This window comes from Vigna angularis, chromosome 3, assembly GCF_016808095.1.
Source record: "Vigna angularis cultivar LongXiaoDou No.4 chromosome 3, ASM1680809v1, whole genome shotgun sequence".
Lineage (NCBI taxonomy): Eukaryota > Viridiplantae > Streptophyta > Magnoliopsida > Fabales > Fabaceae > Vigna > Vigna angularis.
In genome coordinates this window covers 33,181,766-33,204,067 of record NC_068972.1, presented here as the reverse complement: position 1 = coordinate 33,204,067, position 22,302 = coordinate 33,181,766, and the positions used below count along the sequence as shown (strand labels likewise).

General features: G+C 32.5%; 1 protein-coding gene across 1 annotated transcript; it reads right to left on the bottom strand.

The window, feature by feature from the left end:
- Positions 1-7,288: 7,288 nt before the first annotated feature.
- On the bottom strand, positions 7,289-7,864 carry LOC108324505 (uncharacterized). Its single transcript, XM_017557449.1, has one exon. The coding sequence runs from the start codon at positions 7,862-7,864 to the stop codon at positions 7,289-7,291; it is 576 nt and encodes a 191-aa protein (XP_017412938.1).
- Positions 7,865-22,302: the final 14,438 nt, after the last annotated feature.

Genomic DNA, 22,302 nt, shown 5'->3' with positions numbered 1-22,302 from the left:
ATCCATTTTTTATTTCCAATTATCACTTATTAATGACTTCAACTGCATTTCACAATTAATTTTAATTTATATGTTTTTGGTTCATCTACATTCTCTCATTTTCCTTTTAAGTTGTCATTTCTTAAAACTGATTTATATTTTCTATCCATTTTCTTCTATTTTTCCCACTTCTTATTTATTTACGAGAAAAACAAGAAAGGCACGAAATCTCAGTATATTCTCCTTTTTTTAAAACTTATCATATGTAAAAAAATGATTTATATTTCTTTCAATTTTTTGTACTCTTTTTTTTCCTAATCGATGTTTATAATATCTATGTATTCACCACAAAAACAAAAATTCACAAAGTACGATTCTTCGGTATTACTATGTGAAATTATTTTAGTGTACTTATGATATTTATACATATACGTTGCTTTATTTTTTTTTACTACATAAATATTATTCATACATAATAAATCTTTTTCTGGTCCCTACCTTCTCTCTCTTACACGTGCATAAAAAAAATGTACCAATCAATTACTTTCGAACAAAAGCTTTTAAAAGTTACTATAAGAATATTTTAATATCAACCAACTTATGCGCAACTTTAAATAAGTAATTAATCAGGTAATTGTGAAATTCTAATAACGATATACAAATATTTTTAGAAGTGATTAATTCTATAGTTTATAAAAAAGATAATGAATTCTATATTTTTAATATAATATGTGTATAAAAAATCCTTTTATATGGCTTCATGAAAATTTAGGCACGTTCTTCCGCATGCGAGTACAAATCATGCTTAATTTTTATATTTTAAATATCATCATAAACGAATATTTGTATTTTCAAAACCTTTTATAAAATGGTTTTTTTTCTTAGGGTGCTGGCTAAAAGGAAGAAGTTTCTTAAACTATAAATCCATTTGAAATTATTTACAGGAAATTAATTTAAATTTTTAAAAAAAGCACATTTAAACAGTTTAACAGCATAAAATTTTATAAACTTATTTTAACATGGGATATAAATTTTTTTACTAAATAACAAACTTTTAAAAATAAAAAATAGATAACAGAAAAAAGCAGGTAAAAAAATTAAAATTAACTTCTTCCCGAAGTTAATTTATAAAAACCTTTTTCTTTAACTTTTCTAAATTTTTTGTTTTAAATTTTTTAAAAATATCAATGTAAATTTTGACATCTTAATTAAATAAAGTGATTCTCTATAATTCAAATCTATCATCATATGAATTGCTACCTTAAAAAGAAAAAATAAGCACAAGAATATGAAGAAACAAAATTCATATGTCAGAAAATATCAAAGAAAACTTTAATTTTTAATGTATAAAGCTAATTTTATCTTCTTTCTTTCGTAATATTTTATTTTTGAAGAAAAACTAATTCAAACATGTGATCAGTCTGAAATGTGCCTCTAGTAATTTATAATTTTTTATCTATAAAATTAAAAGTTATTGTGATAAAAATGAAAAATTAAGTGACAGATGAATATTATAGGTGCATAGTTAGAGTTTAGAGGGAGACAAAAACGAGCTTATAATCCAATCCAGCTTCGACAACACGATGACCGCATGCAAAGCAACAGTGGCACAGCATGGGAGAAGGAACCTTACAGGCTTACACCACAAATTACATTTTACTGTGTTCTTAGCTGAATATTCTTCTGTTCTTTGTCCCATTCTTTTTTCTTTTTTTTATAATTAACTTGAGCTTTATACTTTAATTTCTTAAAGATTGTCTCTGATCATGAATGATAAGAAGTAGAAGAAAAAAAGTATTTAAGTTTTCAAAGAAATAAGGCTTAGTTAAAACATTATGAACCTTGGACGAATGAGAGAAAGTGCGAAAGAAATTTGCAAGTTGATGAAATAATTCAAAAAAATCTCACAAAGATAGCAAATTAAAATATGAGTTTGTGACAAATAAAGAGGAATTGTTTTCTTTAGATGTTCACTTTAATAATTGCCATTTTTATGCCCAATTTATGAATAAAATTATAGGAGCATTATAGAAATGAAAGAAAAAAAAAAGGAACCTAACCCTAGTGGCCGCGTAGTCCGAAAAGAATAGTCATCAATCAAATTTTTCTTTTTGAAAAATCTCCCATACACATCTTTTTCTAAGAACTCCACTCCATATTTAAACCACGTGTTTTTGTTAAGTTTTGTGGATTAGTATTGAGTAATTAATTATAATAGAATTATAGGTTAATTTTGAAAAAATAAACTTATTTGTAAATGATAAATTATGCATATTGTGTTGGGCTTTTGATGCGAATAGTGTGATGGGTAGATGCACTTAAGTGGTGGTTATTGACATTGAGAGTTATAAAATTATTGTTTCACTAAAATAATCATCAAATATCGATTAGTTTATAAAAGAAAGTTAATGAATATATCAAATGAAATTACATATGTGAAAAATAATTTGTGATAAATTTACTTTACATCTTAGTGTCAATTATTTTTATAAAATAAAAAAGTACTAGGAAAATAGTTGTCCATTTATTTGATTTTTGTTCATTTTTTAGTTTTGTTTAGAGGAGGAGCTCTCTTAAGTATGATAAAAGTGTTTTTATGATGAACTATGCAAAATGTTTTTTCTTAAGTACTTAAACTATTAGAATAGAATCAAACTCATATAGGATAGAGTCTTAGATGCATAATACATGTATGGAAAAGTCTTAGTTGCATAGAAGAGCAAAGACCACAACATGATTGTATTGTCTGTTTAATCGATTAAGGAATTAACTTAATCAATTAAAATAGAAAGTTAGGCCTAATCGATTAAGGAAGTAACCTAATCGGTTAAGTGCATTAGTTTTTGGTATCTTATATGTGTGTGTGATCTAACTTGTTTCAATTACGAAGTACATTACATCTTTCTGACAAAAGTGAAACAAGAACACAAGAACACATCAAAGGGTTGTCTTGAGAATTCTTAGAGTAATCAACCAAAATTTTTGAAGAATCTCAAAGATCTAAAAGGTTTAAGAAAGGAAGAACAGTCAAGAGGAATCACTAGTGCAGAAAAGGCTTTAGACGTCTGTTATTTTGGACTTTTTACGTTTGATCCCGACCTGACGTCTTAACGGGTGACGTTGATGGGACGTTGGTTTGCACTGTCATACATCTATATAGATGTCTCATACTACAGATCAAACGTCTATATAGACGTCTGACACTATAGATCAGACGTCTATATATACGTCTAACACTAAAGATCATACGTCTAAAGCGTCGCCATATTTGATTAGATCTATCTCCGCTTGAAGCCTCTCGGGTTGCTCCTGACTCATGGTGATGCGAGTTTACAACTTTATATTTTAGTTGAAGAGAATGGATTGTACGTTTTTTTGTATTGGATGGTTTTAAAAACGTAGTGGAGAAAATTGAAGGAGTGCAAAACGCAAGAAATTGCTGCCCAAGAACGCCGCCCAAGGACACGATCAACATTGATCCAAAACCCAACGAAAACGCATTTTAATCGGTTCAAATGAAAGATAATTCAGCAGAGAGTAATGTAATCGGAGTAAAACTAATTTTAAACAGTGCAAAAGTCAGAAAACGAACCTGAAAAACGTAACCCATGGCGAGAAAACGCAAGGAAGATGATGAACATTAAGTGTGTGTAACTGCTTCCTCGCGTTCGTGGTGTTTAAATGCAACCATATAGAAGTTTGTTCCCCCCACAACTGACGTCTATATGGCTTTAGAAGTCAGACTGACAGGATCTGCCGTCTAAATGGAGTCAAAAAGTGACTTTTTAGATTTAAAAAATGAGTATATAGAAGTTTGTTCCCCCCACATCAGACGTCTATATGGCTTTAGAAGTCGGATTGGTGGGATCTGACGTCTAAATGGAGTCAAAAAGTGACTTTTTAGATTTCAAAAATGAGTATATAGAAGTCTGTTCCCTCCACATCAGACGTCTATATGGCTTTTGAAGTCGGATTGGCGGGATCTGGCGTCTAAATAGAGTCAAAAAGTGACTTTTTAGATTTAAAAAATGAGTATATAGAAGTTTGTTCTCCCCACATCAGACGTCTATATGGCTTTAGAAGTCGGATTTGCGGGATCTGACGTCTAAATGGAGTCAAAAAGTGACTTTTTAGATTTCAAAAATAAGTATATAGAAGTTTGTTCCCCCCACATCAGATGTCTATATGGCTTTAGAAGTCGGATTGACGGGATCTGACGTTTAAGTGGAGTCAAAAAGTGACATTTTAGATTTAAAAAATGAGTATATAGAAGTCTGTTCCCCCCACATCAGACGTCTATATGGCTTTAAATGTCGGATTTGCGGGATCTGACGTCTAAATGAAGTCAAAAAGTGACTTTTTAGATTTAAAAAATGAGTATATAGAAGTTTGTTCCCCCCACATCAAACGTCTATATGGCTTTAGAAGTCTGTTCCCTCCAGAACAGACGTCTATATGGTTGTTTTATTTACGGAAAATGTCATCGGTCATTTGGTCAGACGTTTAAAGGGTAACGTTAAAGGCCTTTTCTGCACTATTGACTGCAGTGAGTTTCATTTGTAAGATCAGAACATAAATGGTGCACCCATGTTTCGTTTTTCCTTGTATAAATTTCTTAGTTGCCTTAGCTAAGTAAGCAAGGTGTGAGAGAATGTGTGAAGCCTCTCTTTGCTGTAATTTTGCATATTGGAGTGTGTGAGGATACAATTGAAATATTTCTTTGTATTCTTGAATTTTGTAACATAGTGGAATCCCTTCAACTCAAGGTATTGGAGGAGAACTAAATATAAACTTAGATTAAAAGTCGAACCAGTATAAATTCGGTGTGTGATCGACTTTAAGTTTCTACATTTTCTCTTGTTTGGTTAAAATATTTTTTAAACAGATTTGATAGAAGTACGTCCAGGCATCATGCTAGGACAACTTCCTTGAACCAGAAAGTGCAGCGGAATGGAAAATGAAGCAACGAAAGTTTGTGCATTAAAGATGTTTGATGAAAGTGTGAATGAAGAAATGGTGAGTGTATGGAGCCTCTAAGCTCAGAAGGCCTTCCTACCAAGGAAGGAAGCTAGAGGAGAGTGAGAGAATAGTGACACAAGGTTTCACCCAAGAGTATAAGAAGCTAGAAATAAATTCTACAGCATTTCATTATACTTCATAGGTCAAAAATACAAGAGATTGACTCTCTTATTTATAGGTGAAGAGAAGCCTCTAATATTTGCCAAATTGCCTCCAAACATTCAAATATAGTTCGAGCTTGGGAGCCAAGCTAGTTGGGTCACGCTTCCCACCCCAAGAACACAAATAAAACATGTGAACTTTGAAATCTGATACGTAGCTGAGCTAAATCTGAATCCGGAAGGTAAATTCCTTCATGAGTCCAATCCAGAAGCGAAACTTCAAAATCCGGAAAGCCCTCTTTTTCTTCCTTATTTTGGCTTCTTTGCTTCCCTTGGCTTTTCAAGCTTATTGGGTGGTTCATCCATGATCTCCTACTTTTATTGGACCCTACAAAACATATATAGGCATATTAAAAAGAATCTTTCTAAGACTTAGAGAAAGAAAATCAAGAAATTTTAAAAGTCTTTCTTCAACTTCCCTTTCTTAGCCTTAGCTTAAGTTAGTACTTCTTTGAATGGAATTCTCATGATGGGTTTCCATCAAGATTCCAAGAATTAAAGTTTTTCAAAAAATTATTAAAACCCTTTTAAATCCAATTTATATACCCCTCTCCCTTCTTGGATTGAGATATAGGGCCTCAATTTCTAACACGTTTTTTTTTTCAATGTCTATTATTTGTATTGTGGCATTTGTTTCGTTTTGAGTTTATTTTTTTATTTTTCATTTTTTGTATTTTGCATTGTTATTTATATCCTAAAGAAGGAAAATGGTGTAGTTGTCCAACTTCTTTCTTTCATGGGTGTATTCTTTATTATTTATTGTTAAGAAGTGGACTTTAAGTCTAACTCAAACCCATAAAACTGACTTGTAAGGTGAGTTTTGCACCCACTTATATATTATAAATTCGCATTATCACTAGTCGATATGGGACTTCTAACACACCCCCTCACGCCGAGGTATATACATCTCGATCGTGAGACTAGACATTAATGGATGATCCGATAGCGGTCCAATAGCAGGTGGAACAATATGCCCAACAAACAATACATATTGATAGGATATGCTTTAACCATAACTTTGATACCATGTTAAGAAGTGGACTTTAGGCCTAACTCAACCCCACAAAATCGGCTTATAAGGTGAGGCTTGCACCCACTTATATATATTATAAGTTGGCCTTATTTCTAGTTGATGTGAGACTTTCAACAGTTATATTATCTTTTTTTCATCTGTGTTATTTTTCTCCTTCTTTAGCACCAAATTATGTATGATTAGAATTTGTGGAACAACTCTAAAGAATCTTGGAGGAAAGCCTATTACATGTGATGGTTCTACAAGGTTTAAGTTTTTGTTTTCTAACATTCTAGTTTTTTGTCGACATTTGAGTATTGTGTTTTCCTTCAGTACAATCAAAGACAATGTTTACTTGTGCTTATGGGGACCTCTTCATTAAAAGGTGAGAATATTTGGTTTGAGTTTTTGTTTGGTTAATGTGTTTTATGGACATTCATGGTTGAAGAAATTGGTTTGATGTATGTTACAATGTCAAACTTTATTTTTTCTTTGTTATTTTGTTATTGTGTTTAGTTGTTGAAGATAAACAGTTTAAATTTTGTCTTTCTAACATGTTTTTTTTACATTTACGTTTTAAGTGAAGCTTCATTTTTCAAAGCTACATGTACTTCTGTTAAACTTTATTTCTATGAAGCTTGAACACGTCTTACAAATGGTACCTTCCTTTGTTCGACACTTATCAAGCATGACACACATAAGAGATGTATACAATATGTATAGATTAAGTATCCAATTCAAAAGAATTTTTTTTGTCGCTAACATAATTTTGACATGGCTCTAACACACTATTAATAATGATAAATACAATGATTTTCTAAAATTCCATAAACTTATAAACTTATTGCATAAGTTTTAGGTTTAATCATTCCGGAGGTCTCTATTTTCGGGCAGAATCTCAATTTGGTCATTTTCTTTCTCGGCGTCTCAATTGGGTCCTATTTTTGTGAAAATTGCAACAATTCGGCCCTTGCCGTTAAATTGAGCCTAACGGCATCAATATCTGATAAACGTGGCACGCTGTACTGATTTGTACTGCTTTTTTTGCTTGACGTGGAAAAATGATGTGTATTAAGATAGTTTTAAAATTAAAAACTTTGTAAAATTAGGAGAAAAGTTAAAGGACAGAGTGGAGAGTGGACAATTGAGGAAGTATGGTTTGACCGATGTAGTGAGCTAATTGGGTGAATATCAGGAGGGAGACTTCCTGGACCCTAGGCTCGAGAGAAGTGACCCACTGGAAGAGGAGGGGGAGGAGGTTGGACCAGACGGAGGGGTCGTCGGGGAGAATTGTGGCGGCGAGTTCAGAGATGGTGTCGTAGAGCTTCTTGGGGATGGATTTGATGGGCTCTTGTTGGAGCGAGGAGAGGAGGACGAAGTGGAGGGAGGAGCGAGCGGCCGGGGAGAGGAGTGGCCAGAGGAAAGAGTCGTGGTGGTGCGTGAGGTGGCGGCGGACGAAGATAGCGGACATGGTTCGGGTCTTCGGTTTGGGGGCAGTGTGGAGGAGGTGGGCCAGGCCAAGGAGGAGGGATTCTGGGCGGGTCTGCTTGCAGAGGTTGAAGAGAGACTCAAGCTGAGAACGCTGGTCGTTGGAGAAGGACATTAAGTGTGAAATTAGAGATTCGAGATGAGTAGAATCCAGGCCGAGAATTAGCGTCACTTGGGCTTCGTTCTGCCTGGGATCGTTGGCCATCGATGTCTGTGTTTTATCGATTAAGAATTGAAGAACAATGGAATTGAGAAACTGTGTTGTGGTGCGTAGAGAAGAAGAGTGAAAAAAGCAAGGGAAGACGAAAAAAAAAGGTGGAACGACAAGGGTTTGTGTTTTCTGATATGTTTGAGGGAGGGATTTTAAATGGCGAGTTGGGTTTCGATGTCCGCATCGCTGTCCTCCGCTGCCTCCACTCTTCCCACAACTCCGACGAAGACGACAACTGCATGCTCTCTGTCAACGTCAACTTCAATTAAAACCTAAATCCCCAAATTCATACCCCAATTAGTGAAATTGATTGAACCTTGCACGAACCCTACAAGAACCCCACAATGTCAGGACAAACTTCTCCCAAAATCTTCTAAACGCTACATCTTAAGACAAAATTGTCTAAATGCTACGTGTTAAGACAATATCGTCTGAGCAAACCTAGTTTTGAACTTTAACAAAGCATCTAAACAAAATAGCATCTGATTACGTGAATTGTAACGCAAGTGCTAAATGCTATATTAAAAATATCCTAAATGCTATAAGTTACTCAAACAGGAAACACTTAAACAATAGTACTAATGAATGCATATTTATGCCCACATTTATGTTTTAAAATTCAAATTTTTGAAGAGATTCTTGTGCTTAAATGATTGATTTAAAGTGAATTTGTGACGATTGAATTTATTGGGTTTGAGTATTAAAGATGCTTAAAATGCGATTCTTAGTTGCATAAATTATTTTGGATCTTCTAATGTTTATTTGTGCAGCTGAAGTTAGAATTTTATTCATTTAAAGCAAGAAATTGAATGGTCAAAGCCGGTCCAATCTGGTCAACTCAGGACTCCTATGCAATTTTGAAAAGAAAGAAATGGCTAAAGTGCAATTAGAGGTAAATTCTGGACTTCTGTGTAATTTTCAATAAAATAGAAAGGGTTGAAATGTAATTTTGGGCAAGTTAATTTTAAAACATAATTTGGAGAAAATATATCTTAAGATATTTTATTTGATATTGTTAAATAATTACCTTATTTAACTATATCAATAAAAATCAAAAGATAATATTTGCCAAATCTTTTTGAATCTAGAAAAGATATTATCAAATATTCTCAAAAACTGATTAAATGTGTTGAATATTTGAAAGATATTAAATATAAGATAAAATATCTTATCAAAAGAAGATTCAGAGTCCAAGCCCAATCAAGCCTATATAAAGAGACCCAGGGGAGACACAACTCATTCATTCTCAGACTCCTCCACTTGAAAGCATTCATCCACAACTCCTCTCATTTTATTTCATCATGTATTCTACTCCATTCATGGAGGGCTAAGCTCCTAGGGCTATTCCACTGTAATTTCATTATGGATTCTGAGGTTAAGTTGAATTAATGCAATTGTTTCTTTTGATTATTGATTTGAGTTATTCTTCTTCTATGTCTTTCATCTCTCAATCATATTAAAAGTAATGATTTTTGCATCATCAGGTGTTTGAGTCTACATGCATATTAATAATATGAGTTCAAGGGTTTCTTGGTTTGATTGAGAATTTACTTTGATTAAATTTAGGAACTTTCATATGATTAAATAAGTTTTTGCTATCAATTGAGAATGTACTTTGATTGATTGTAATAATTTCAACTATAATTAATTGAGAATTTACTTTTATTAATTAACTTTTAATTTGGTTAGGAGATTTAAGAATAGACATGATTAAACACAATAGAATTTGATTGAGAATGTACTTTGGTTGAATTCATTGTGAATAATCACTAGTGCAAAAATTGCGTATAACGTCACGCGTTCAACGTCCAATCATTGAATAGCCAACGTTAAAAATGATCGGTGACATTTTTGTAAATAAATGCAATTGTAGAACGTTGAAGCCCCATTCAATTCGACGTTCTATGATAGTAATTATTTAAACCAGCACGTCATTCTCTTTCTTCTTTCTTTTAAAGCACCAATAGTACGTCGAATCCTGTAGGGGTTCGACGTAATATTTGTCAATCATAATCCAAAGAGTCACTCTTTTTAATTCTTTTTTCTTTTTTCTTTTAAACAACAAATAATACGTCGAATTTTGTAAGGGCTTTGACGTATTATTTGACAGCCAAAAGCCAAAAAGTAACCCCTTTTTAATTCTTTTTTTCTTTTTTCTTTTAAACCACATATAATACGTCGAATTTTGTAGGAGCTTCGACATATTATTTGTCAGCCAAAAGTTTCCCCCTTTTAACTTGAGTGGGAGATTGAAAATTCATTCACTTTATCTTAGCGCGCGAGACCCTCTTCTCTTCTCAAACTTTTCTCGAACGAAGTTTGACGACCATCACATGTAATCTTTCTTTCATTTGATACAATGCATGTTAATTAACTACTTTATGTATAATTTTCGTTTGTTTTGACCGATTATTTTCGTGTTCTTGTCCTTCATAGGCGCATTATGCTTTCTCTCGTATTAGTGGAAACACTTTATTCCGACGAACCCACCTTTTGAAAGTTAGTTTTCGTTTTGAAGAACTTATTTGTTGAACTTGTTTGTTGTTGTTTTTTGTTGAACTTGTTTGTTGTTGTTATTTGGTTGAACTTGTTTGTTGTTGTTGTTGTTGTTTGATTGAACTTGTTTGTTGTTTGTTATTGTTGTTTGTCGTTGATACTATACTACACGTTCATAGTTCATGCTTTATAAAATACCAAAAACTGAAATTTGTTATTTTTCTGTTTTTCAGGTCTCATAGAGTTGTAAAAAAGATTACAATTAATTAAAAAAAACAAAAAATTGTTTAACGTCGAATATTAACAAAATTCAATGTCAATTTGATTAACGTCGAATTTTTTAAATTCAATGTCAATTTAACGTCTCCCGATATGACGTCAACCTCGAATTCAACGTGAAAGGCCAAAAAACAACGACGTTATACGATATTTTTGTACTAGTGAATCTAGAAAGGTCTTGCATTTGATTGAGAATCTACTTTGGTTAACTGCATGATCGCCCTCAAATTAATTAAGAAAGTACTTTAATTAATTTGAAACTTGAACAATAATCAATTGAACAATGATATGTGGATAACTGATGATGAATCTATCTTGGAAAAGCAGTGGAATTAGCCTATCTCATCATAATTGTTTCTAAGTTTCCTCTTTGTTTTTCAAACATTCTTCAAACGTTAATTCTATTAACATAGTTCCTCACTTTTATTCTTGAGCATTGCATTGCATTCATAAGATTCAAATATTTAAAAGCAATTCTGTATTCGTTGGGAGACGACTTAGGGTTACTTTAACCCTATCTACTTTCTTGAATACTACTTGGCAATACTGAAGTTGTCTTAAAAAGTAGTATTAATTTGATAGCTTCAACGACAGCGTATCAAGTACACATATAATGCCTAAACGACTAGGATCATCTAACGCTTTATTGCATGCACATTCTAGTACTCTTTTTTATGTTGTGTTGTGCTCTCTTTTTATGTGCAAATCATATCAGCACAATACCTTTATTCAAAAACCTACTTTAGAATCAAAAAAATGTTTAGAGACATTAAGATATTTTAGGAATGTTTTCTTCATTCTTTTTATTTGTCTCTTTCGTACACTACACAATTTCCTTTGTAAGACGCAACATAGCTTCTAACCTAACACAAAAGGCTACATCTCTTCGTGAAAGTCGAAAGCTTTAATTAACAAATCTTTTTCAAAGAAACCTATATAAAGAGGACTACATGAAGAGAAGAAAAAAAGAGAAGAGAATCAATAATTATATGTGCATACTCTCTTGTTTCTATTTTCTCTAAAGCTTACATCGTCTAACACTTGTTCTTTAAAAAAAAGTCTCTTTACAAGTTTTTAGGATCTCTTTGTATTGAAGTGAAGTAAAATACTTGTAAGTTTAACTTAGTGAAGTTAAAATGTCTAGTCAATTAGAATAGTTCATACCAAGAGTGATTATACTCGTCCTAACTAGCTCGGTTAGTTGTATACAAAAAGTGGTTAAACTCGTTGTAATCCTTTATAATTAGTGGATCCCCTTAAGAGTGCTTAAAGAAGAACTATATCTAGCTTAGTTTGGAACAAATCAGTATAAAATAAGTTTGCCTTATTGCTTTTGATTTTCAAAGGTTTTCCTTAAACATTGTTTTAAATACTTAAGTTAATAACTATTGCAAATTGTCTAACCCTTTGCAAAGAGATTAAAAATTGTTTTCCTGTATTACATAGAAATAAGAAACAAATCTTATATGGTCACGAATATTTAGATTATATACGTTATTGAGAATGTTTTCTAGTTTCCTTCCTATCTTCATATAATGTGACATTTTTAAAGTTAATTTGTCTTTAAATGAATTTTGACTAAAATTTCTTTTTCAATGATGGTGATCCAAAAGGGGTTAAATGTTTTAAATAAATTATATCTTTTTTTTTTCACTTTTTGGATGTTATATAGATTAACTATATTCATTTTTTACTATGGGATAATATGTTTATATTATTATATTTGACTAACCTTATTTATAGATGATTTTGAATACATAAATGTTGGTTCTTAATTTAAATAATTAATAATGATCTGATATACATATTTTTATTTCCGTATCTTACATTTTGAAGAATATGCATGTTGAAGTGTTTATTTTCGTATCGTTTCTAGTGTTTGTGTGAGTATCCTTGTTTCATATGGTAAGTACCTCTCAATATATATCTTTGCATATTAAGGTGCATATATATGCATTTTTTTGGTTGAACAATTTCAATGTCAACTTTACTTTTTCCTAATTTTGTATGGTGATTAAGCAAGTTTTACGTTGACATTTGAGTCTTAGATTTCCTAAAGACAAAGAAAACGTTTATCAATTTTTGTAGGGACTTCTTCACTAAATGTGTGAATATTTGGTGTATGTTTTTATTTGGTTTATGTGTTTTATGAAACTGCATGGCTAAAGAAATTATTTTGATGATTGTTAAAAGGTCTAGGGTTCACTTAGTTTGATATTTTGTTTTGTGGTAACTATTTCAATATTGTCTTTCTTAGGTGATTTGTTTCATTAACTTCTTTTTAAGTGGAACTTTATTTTTCTCTATCATGTTAAACTTAGAACTGTCAAAATGGGTAACAACCAGCAAGTCAATCCGGCTCACCACGGGTTTGAGCTGGGTAAGGATTGAAAAAATTGTATTTTTTTATTCGGGTCAGATTTCAATCTGACTTTTTAACTAGTGTTGAACTTCATTTTCTTTTGATTCTATATGAACAATACATCTCAATATATCTTTGTATTTTAGGGTGCCTATTTTTGCATGTTATTATGCTTAAAAATTTTAACTTTCCACATGGTAATTACCGTTCAATCTTAAGGTGCCTATATCTAGATGTCATTATGTTTAAAAAGTTAATATCCCAATTTTTGTCTTCTTAAGATTTATAACTAACATGTATATTCTTATTCAATTTCATAAATAAAAATTATTGTTTTATTTGAACCTCATCGAAAATTATTGTTTTACAAACCATAAGCTTAATTGAAAATGAAAAATAAATGTAAAATATATGGAATTAGATACAATATCTCTTTATTTATTCATATAGTTTTGAATCCAATATTACGTTATAATATTTTTAATTATTGTAATTAATGTAATTGTAAATCAATGATTCTAAACATTACTTGTTACTATATTTATTTATAGGATCTCGATGCTAGCCATAATCATAGGATCATGTATTGCTAACATTTGCTATATATGTACATTATTACCATCATATTAATACATTATTTTCTTACCATCAATACATTTCTTTTTGTATTTATGTTAGATGATGATGTTCACAAAATTGAAAATAGTTTGTTCTAACAAAAACATACCCATAAATAAAAGCACACACAATAAATTTGATGTAGTTTAACATTTGAAGTCCTATAACTATGAATACTAAAAATAGTATTATTGCTCAATATGTAACATTTGTTAGAAGAAAATTAAAAAACCCTTCATACAAGTTTTTACAATGATAAAATTGCATACTCTCTCATGATACACAACTACTAAAGTAATCTAAACACTCAAGACACTTATTGAGTTGTGGTGAAAGCTCTTTAATCAACTTTTCAACTTTATAGTATTTTTTTTACTTTCTCCCCTTTTTATTACTTAATGTCGAACTTTGGTGAATACTAGTTAGGAAATAACTTATCCTCCCCATTAAAAATCTCACATTAAAAGGCCATCACTATGAATGAACACTCCTAGGTCAATATCTTTTCATTCATGCATCACAAGTTCTCCCTAAATTTTTCACATTTGACTTATACGAGTAAACTCTCTTTAATAATGGCATTGAATGGTACATTAAGACTAATAATCAACTTTAATACCAATATTGTAAATCACATAATAGGAAGTAATTTCTTATAACAAACAAACCCACACATAATAACACAAATAAAGATACACTATAAATTTTAGAGCTGTCAAAACGGGCCACCCGGCCTGACCCGACCCGGCCCACCACGGGTTGGTCACTTAGTGAGCCAACCCAACCCAACTCATTTATTAGCAAGCCAAAAAAATTCCAACCCGGCTCGACCCACCACGGGTTGGTGGGTAAACGGGTTGGCTCACTTAATTACAATTTTTTTTAAATAAAAAAAAATTACAAACTTTCTATAATACAAATCTAAACAAATTTCACTCCCAAATTTCACTTCCAACATGGGTGTTTAATTAATTTTGAAAATAAGAAACTTAAATAATTTTTTCAAGCAAAAACAAAATAATAAATATTTTTTTATAAAATTAAAATTAATTTTTAATAAAATAAAATTAGGTAGGTCGGTACGAGCTGGGTTGAAATCTAACCCGCATAAAAAAAATACAATTTTTTCTGACCCAACCAGCTCAAACCGATGGTGGGCCGGGTTGGCTCGCAGGTTGTGACCCATTTTGACAGCTCTAATAAATTTAATGTTCTATAATACCTCAAGTTTTGCAACCACGAATACTTAACAAAAGTCTTATTACTCAACATGTCATTTTTTTTATAAGAAATTGTAAATTCTCTCATGCAAGTTTTACAACTATAAAAATTACAAACTCTTTGTATACAATTACAAACCCACACATAATACAATTACCCAAGTTTCATATTGATCGAAAACTATCCAGCCTCTAAAACCATGACTAAGAAGATTGAAGAAGATGAAGCCTCATGGAGGAAGGCTCTACATTTGAAGAGTGAAATACAAGAATTTTCTTACTTCTTCTTGGCATTGTAAGAATGTAAATAAGTCTTTTCTTTAGGTCTTGTACTTTGGCCTCACTTAAATTTCCTTTAGGCATTGTATTTTGGCCATTTTAGTGTGGCAAACTAAATTTAATCAATTAAAATTATTGATAGGGGGCACTATGATAACTGAACCCAATCCCTCTGATAGTGGTTTTTGATGATGACAACACATTGATAATAAAAATACATGAATATATACTGTGGTATATGACATATGTTATATGTGTTTATGATCATTGTGAAATATCCACATATTGTGATTGTCACATGTGTTGAACATATAATATGTTGATTCTTGCATACTGTGTTAGTAAAGTGATCATATATGTGTATGCATACTGTATGTTTTTGTGATGAGGAAATCATGTGCACAAAAGCATATCTAAATGACTAAATCGATTACAAAGGTGTGATAACCAATTCAGGTCATCAGACAGCTTATGTTTTTAAACTGAGGCAAAACAACTTGTTTTGAATCAATTACATTAATTGGTGAATCGATTAAAACACGTGTGTTTGCATATATCTTTTTCAAGTGTGTTGTGTTGTGAATTAGAAAGAAAAAGTTTTCAAAAATGTGCTAAGTGTTGAAGCTTAATCGATTACATGGATTATGTACTCAATTAAGACTGTTATTGATTTAAAAATTGTTTCATGCTTGTCATAATTGTTTCAACGGTCATATTTTTAAATGTGTTGACTAAGCATTAAATGGAAATTGATTGCATTAATTACGTATTTAGTTAAGGAACTTAATTGGTTATAAATCTGTAACAAGTATTTAATGTAACCGATTAGATTAAGAGAGTAATCGATTAAATTGCGTCTGAATTGACTAAAACTATATATAGACGCATTGATTGGATTTCTGTAAGACAATTTAAGATTAACATTTTCATATCTAATTTAGATTGTGCTAACAAATTTTACAGAAGTGATCAAAGGCTCCAAGAAACAAGAAATTGAAGTGATGGACTATTATTGAAGATTTCTTGAGAGACAAGCTCGACTGATTTGAAGAATCTAATATTTCTGAATTATTGAGGTGCTTGCTGTGTAATCAGGAGAAGTTTCGAAATCTATGTGTTGTTGTTTCCCTATGCGTATTGCTAGGACGAAGAACGAGGACTTCTTGTACTTGGAGAGGGTTCTCAAAGGGGTGACTACAGGAGATGATTGTTCTTGCTGCATAGTTTTTGTATTTGGCTGTATTAGATTAGTGACTTAAAGAGGTGATTTACATTTTGACAATGTGGTCGCTATAAAGCCCTTGTTATAAAAACTCAGATCTCTATAGTGCAAATTGACTTTCAATCTCAGGTTGATTGAAAGGACACTAGTTGTAGGCATTAAGGCCGAACCAGTATAAAACTCAGAGTTTGATTTTTCTTCTCTCTATCTCTCTACATTAATCGATTACATAATGTCATCATTCGAATACACATACTGTTATATTGCATACACATTGCTTGTTGTTCAAGAAAGTTTTAAAGATTCATCTTATTTGCGAAAAAGATTTGAAAAACGAGTATTTTTATAAAACACCAATTCCCCCCCCCCCCCCCTCCCTCTCCTGGTTTTGAGAAACAAAGCTCGACATTTTTAACTGTTGAGATTGTTGATAAGGGGAGCAAAGGTTCAGCTTAACCCACAATCTCAGTAATATCTGTGTTTTTGATGATGACAACACATAATAATAATACATGTGTATTCTGAGTTACATGTTCTATATTTACATGTTATATGCTTTTGATCAATGTGTTAAATTTGTCTAAGCATATATGAGAGCATGATTGTGTTGTTGATTACATATCACTGTGTTACATATGTGTTTTTATATGTGAATGCGTGACATATGATGTTGAAAAGGAAAACCACAAGCACTTATATTGAACTTTAAATATGTGGCAAAATAATAGTTTTAAGTCGATTTCATTATGGGATGAATCAATTAAAACTCGTGACTTTGCACAAACTATTTTCAAGTGTGCTGTGAGATTTTTTTTCAAAGAGAAAGGTTTTCAAAACTATGCTTAACATTTTTACTTAGTCGATTGCATGCGTGTTGTATTCGATTAAGTCTGTTATTGTTTGGAAATTGTGTTAATGCTTGACATAAATGTCTAACGGTCATATTTTTAATTGTGTTGACCAAACATTAAATGATAGTCGACTACATTAATTGTGCATTCAATTAATTGTCGTTATTGCTGCTAACTGTTATAACAAAATTGTTGTATTCAAATGCATTAGTAGTTAAGTCGATTAAAATGTGTTTGATAAGTGTTACACTATAACTTGACGCAAATTTGATTTCTGTAAGTACTTTTGTGATTCTAACATTTTCATATCTTTTGCAGATAGTTGTGATCTTACAAAAAGAGAAGAAAAGCTCTAAGATGCAAGAGTGACCATGGTGATCAACTTCTTGTGATTTCTTGAAGAGCAAGACTGTTGTGTTTTTCAAAGGATGATCAACTTGCACATTTGGGTGTCATTGAGCGATCACATTTTGTAATCTTTTGAAGATTGGTTTGAGGTTCCCTGTTGTGATTACAGGAAGAAGAGCGTGTGGCGTTCTTGACTTTGAGAGTGTCTTAAAGGGTTTAGACAGTAGGAGAGGGGATTCTTGTTGCTGGTCTTGTTGTGTACTGCTTATATTTTGATTAAAGGGTTAGGGAAGTGTTTTATATTTTTGACATGTGGTCGCAATAAAAGCCTTGTTGTAAAAACCTTGATCATTATAGTGCATTGGCTTCCTGTGGTTGGAAGGACACTGTATGTACGCTTGGCCGAACCAATATAAAAACACAGTGTTTGAATTTTCTCATCCCTACACTCTTTATTAAATCGATTACGTTCTGCATTCATTTGATTAAGTTTCCGCTACATTGAAAGTCTTTTACCTTGCGATTCAAGAAAAGTATAAAGGTATAATTTTTGTGAAAAAGATTTTAAAAGATTTTGCTTTTTACATTTCACAAATTCAAACCCCCCCCCCCCCCCCCCCCCCACTCTCCTCTTGGTGTGAGAAATTGAGTCATTCTACTTTTAACACTAACAATTGGCACTAGAGCTGGTTTTCAAAAATTATTTGAAAAACAAATTGATTAACCTTTTTGTTTAATCGATTGTTTGATCCTGAAAATGACTTTTGTTTCTCAGACCTTTGGTGAAGGTGCATCCACAAATAGACCTCTGTTGTTTGCTGGTGAAAACTATGCCTTTTAGAAAATAAGAATGCAAAGTTTTTCTTGAATGAGTAGACAAGGGTGTATGGGATGCTACACTCAATGGTCCATTTGAACCCACTCATGTGATAAATGGAAAAACTGTTTTGAAAAACTTTTCTGAGTGGACTGAAGAGGAAACCGGAGAGCACAATATGATGTAAAAACACGTAATGTTATTGCTTCTACTCTCACAATGGATGAGTTTTTCAAGGTTTCCTAATGCGAAACAGCTAAAGAAATGTGGGAAGTTCTTGAAGTCACACATGAGGGAACAAATGAAGTCAAGCGGGCCAGAAAGAATTCCCTAGTGTAGGAGTATGAAATGTTTAGGATGAAAGCCAGAGAGACCATTTATGACGTACAAAAAAGGTTCACACATATAGTCAACCATTTGATGACTCTCGGCAAGGCTTTTGAAAAGAAAATCCGCATCAAATTCTAAAAAGCCAAAATAGAAGCTGGCAACCAAAGGTATCTGCCATATACAAGTCAAAAGATTTAACTAACATGAATATGACAACTTTATTTGGCAAGCTTAGGGAACATCAACTGGAGCTTGGTAGATTGAGGGAAGAAGAAGAGATTGAACAGAAACAATCGATTTCACTCAAGGCTACAAACAAAAGATCCTCCAAGAAGGCTGAATCCGAAGCAGAGTCTGATGCAAAAATATCTGAAAAAGAAGACATGAACATGATGGTAAAAAAGTTTACCAAATTTATGAAAAATAGAATTGCTGCAACTGACTATGCAGGTAACTCTAAAGGAGGAAGAAAGAACTCCAAGACCAGCACTATTACATGTTATGAATGCGGCAAAGATGGTCATATCAAGCCGGAGTGTCCAGAGTTGAAAAACAGACAAAAGGATGACTCCAAGTATCCACAGGACAAGATGAGAAGTAATTAAAGGAAGGCTTACATTGCCTGGGAAAATAGTGATGATGATTCATCAAGTGATGATGATCAAAGTGTAGAGGAGGAGTCAAATCTATGTTTCATGGTCGGTTCAGCACTTTCAGAAGATCGTGACAGCGATTTTGAAAATGAGCCTATCGAAGTGAAGTATTACATGTTGTTGGACACATATCAGGAACTGCATGCAGAAACTATGAAACTACATTACAAGGTAAATTGATTCTACTCTGAAAGAAGAGACTTTGAATATCGAATTAACAACCTTGTTGATGAAAATGGAAAGCTTAAAAAAGAACTTGAAATTGCTTTAAAATCTACTAGCAATGCTAAAACTGAGATCAAGATTGTAGAAAAAGAATGTGTAAATTGCCCTGCTCATATTGAAAAGATAGAATACTTGACCAACACGCTATCTAAGTTTACTCTTGGTAGAGATGATTTGGAAGTTGTGTTAAAGTCACAAGGTAGAGAAATTAACAGGAAAAGTATTGGTTATAAGGTTAAGAGCAATAGAATTAATTCTAAGAACTTTATTGATCTGAGCAAACCTGTTATCAATGCTTGTTTTTACTGCAATACTATTGGACATAAGTAAGAAATTGTTATTACAGAAAGGTTGGTGTTCCAAGAGGAAGGTATAAATTAATTCCTAAAGAACAACCTCCTGAGACTAACCAAAAAGGTCCCAAGTTTATTTGGGTACCTACAACAAAACCGTTTAAATGTTTTGCAGGAAAGTAAGTTGCTACAGAGATAGAGAAGTGCTCAAGGATGGAATACAGTGGAATATATCACAGATTCTTGAGTAACTTATGCGGTAACAAAAACTGTTAATTCATGCGCTCATGCATTATAAGTTTTTGTACGTGAATGCAAGTTGTGTGTATGATTGGTGATTGGTTGTTTGGTTGATGTTTTTGTATGAAAAATTATTTTCATGATTTTTAATTGGTTATGTTATAAGCGGAATCGATTAGAGTTTCTGTGTGTTTCCCTGTTTTGGTTGAATTTGTTAAAATTGAAATCGATTTAAAATTTAATAAAATCAATTATGAATGGTTTACTTGTTTTTTTTAGCTTTGAAAATTTAAATGGGCATGTTTGATTGAAGCTCTTCCACGTGCCTTTAAATGTACTAGATTTGGAAATCTATAATGCACTGATCTTTTAACAAAAAGGGTAAAACCTAGACTGAGTAAGATTCCTCATTGAATCATTCACAAAAATGGCATCATCTTCTTCATCTAAACGCTACAAGATTGTTGCTTAAACTGAAAGGAACGTAAGCCCAATTGGATGGATAAGCGATGATGCTACTAGAAATAGGTTTTTGTGTTAGAGAAAAATCAGGGAAGTTGTTCCGCATAATTCACTCAATTTCTCTCTGTTCAGTGGAGAAGGGTTCTTATTTCCAAATTGGCTTACTCATCAAGGACTGGCATAATTTGTTCAAATGAAAGGTGACTGCTATCCAGAGTTAGTTGAAGTGTTCTACAATAATCTTCGTGTCGTAAATGGCGATATTCATTCACAAGACTCAAAGTTGAGGGCTATATGTCTCACATAAAAGATTCTTTGCATAACAAGAGGACTACAAAGAAGCAGATATACAAAGAGTGTGTGCATACATTCTTGCATGGATTTCACTACTAGGGAGATGTCTACATGATAGATTGACAGAAGAAGATTTATATTTCCTAAATGTCATTAAATCAAGAATATCAACTGTTAACAATATTTTTTATCTCCAGAAACGAAACAAAAAACTTGTTGATGGATCGGCAAGTGTACCGAATCGCACAAGTAATATAAAATGGTAAGACCAAGTATCGTATCCCTGAAGACTCTCGACACTAAATAGTTGTGTGATAACTCAATTAATTAAGACTTAAATAAAACGAGATTGTTGGTTTCAAATGCAAAGACATAAAATTAAATATGAATGCAAATTGATCAATAGTAGAGTAACACAAAGATGAACGAAGGTTGTTTATAAAATGAGATGATTATGTTGTTAGGGTTTAATTTCACCAAGTTTACTCTCATGTATATAAGAATTCTTCTTTTTACATTAATGTTAACGTCACTCACTAAATTACTTAGAACCTGATCCCTCGGCGCAATAAGTCTGCCTTAATTCCTAGTTCGTGCAATTCCTAGCGTTCCTAGAAAATTAAGTCTGAAGATCAAGAGCTTAAGACGACCAAGTACTCAGACCCTCATCCCTGAGAAATATTACCCTTGGGAGAATTCAACAAGAACATGAATTGTAAGGAACCTCCCGACATTCATGCAATTCATAAATCATGCTACTAAATGAGTTAAATAGAGCAAGCATTGAAACAGATGAATTCCCTAACAATTAATGAAAAATCATATAAATTAAGAATCAATTCAAATATATGAGAGTTCACAAGGTTACATCATCTCCCAACAAAAAATAGAGTTCAGTTCCCCATAAACATGGAGAAACTATATGAATAATGGAAAAGCATGAGATAGTGAAACCCTAAGTAGAAGAGGAAGCTCCCGCCTCCAGATCCACTTTTAGAGAGTATAAGAGTGTGTTGTTGTGTTGCTCCAGCCAGAGATAAAAAACCTAGAGCACCTAGGTCCTTTAAATAGAATTAGAACAAAGTAGAAACAGGGCCCGATCCAAAAGAGTTGAAACAGAGCAAAAAGTAGGCCAGATCTGCAACGCGCGATGCTTGGGCGCCCCATTTAGGGCGCCCGGGCGGCCTAGGGCGCCCGGGTGACGGACGTCGATTTTTCCATGCTCAAGCCTCCTGCAGGTCGCCCAAGCTTCATGTGGTTCCCTCTTCTGGTGCTTTTCTAGGCCTTTCTGAGCTCTATATCCTTAGCACTTCATCTCTGCTTCCTGTATTAACTCATTTTCTATCAAAACAAAGGGAATTAGTCATAAAATCATCAAATTCAACCTCAACTCTCTTATTCACACAACTTAATGAAAAAGCATGAATCCAAGCAAGTTTCTAA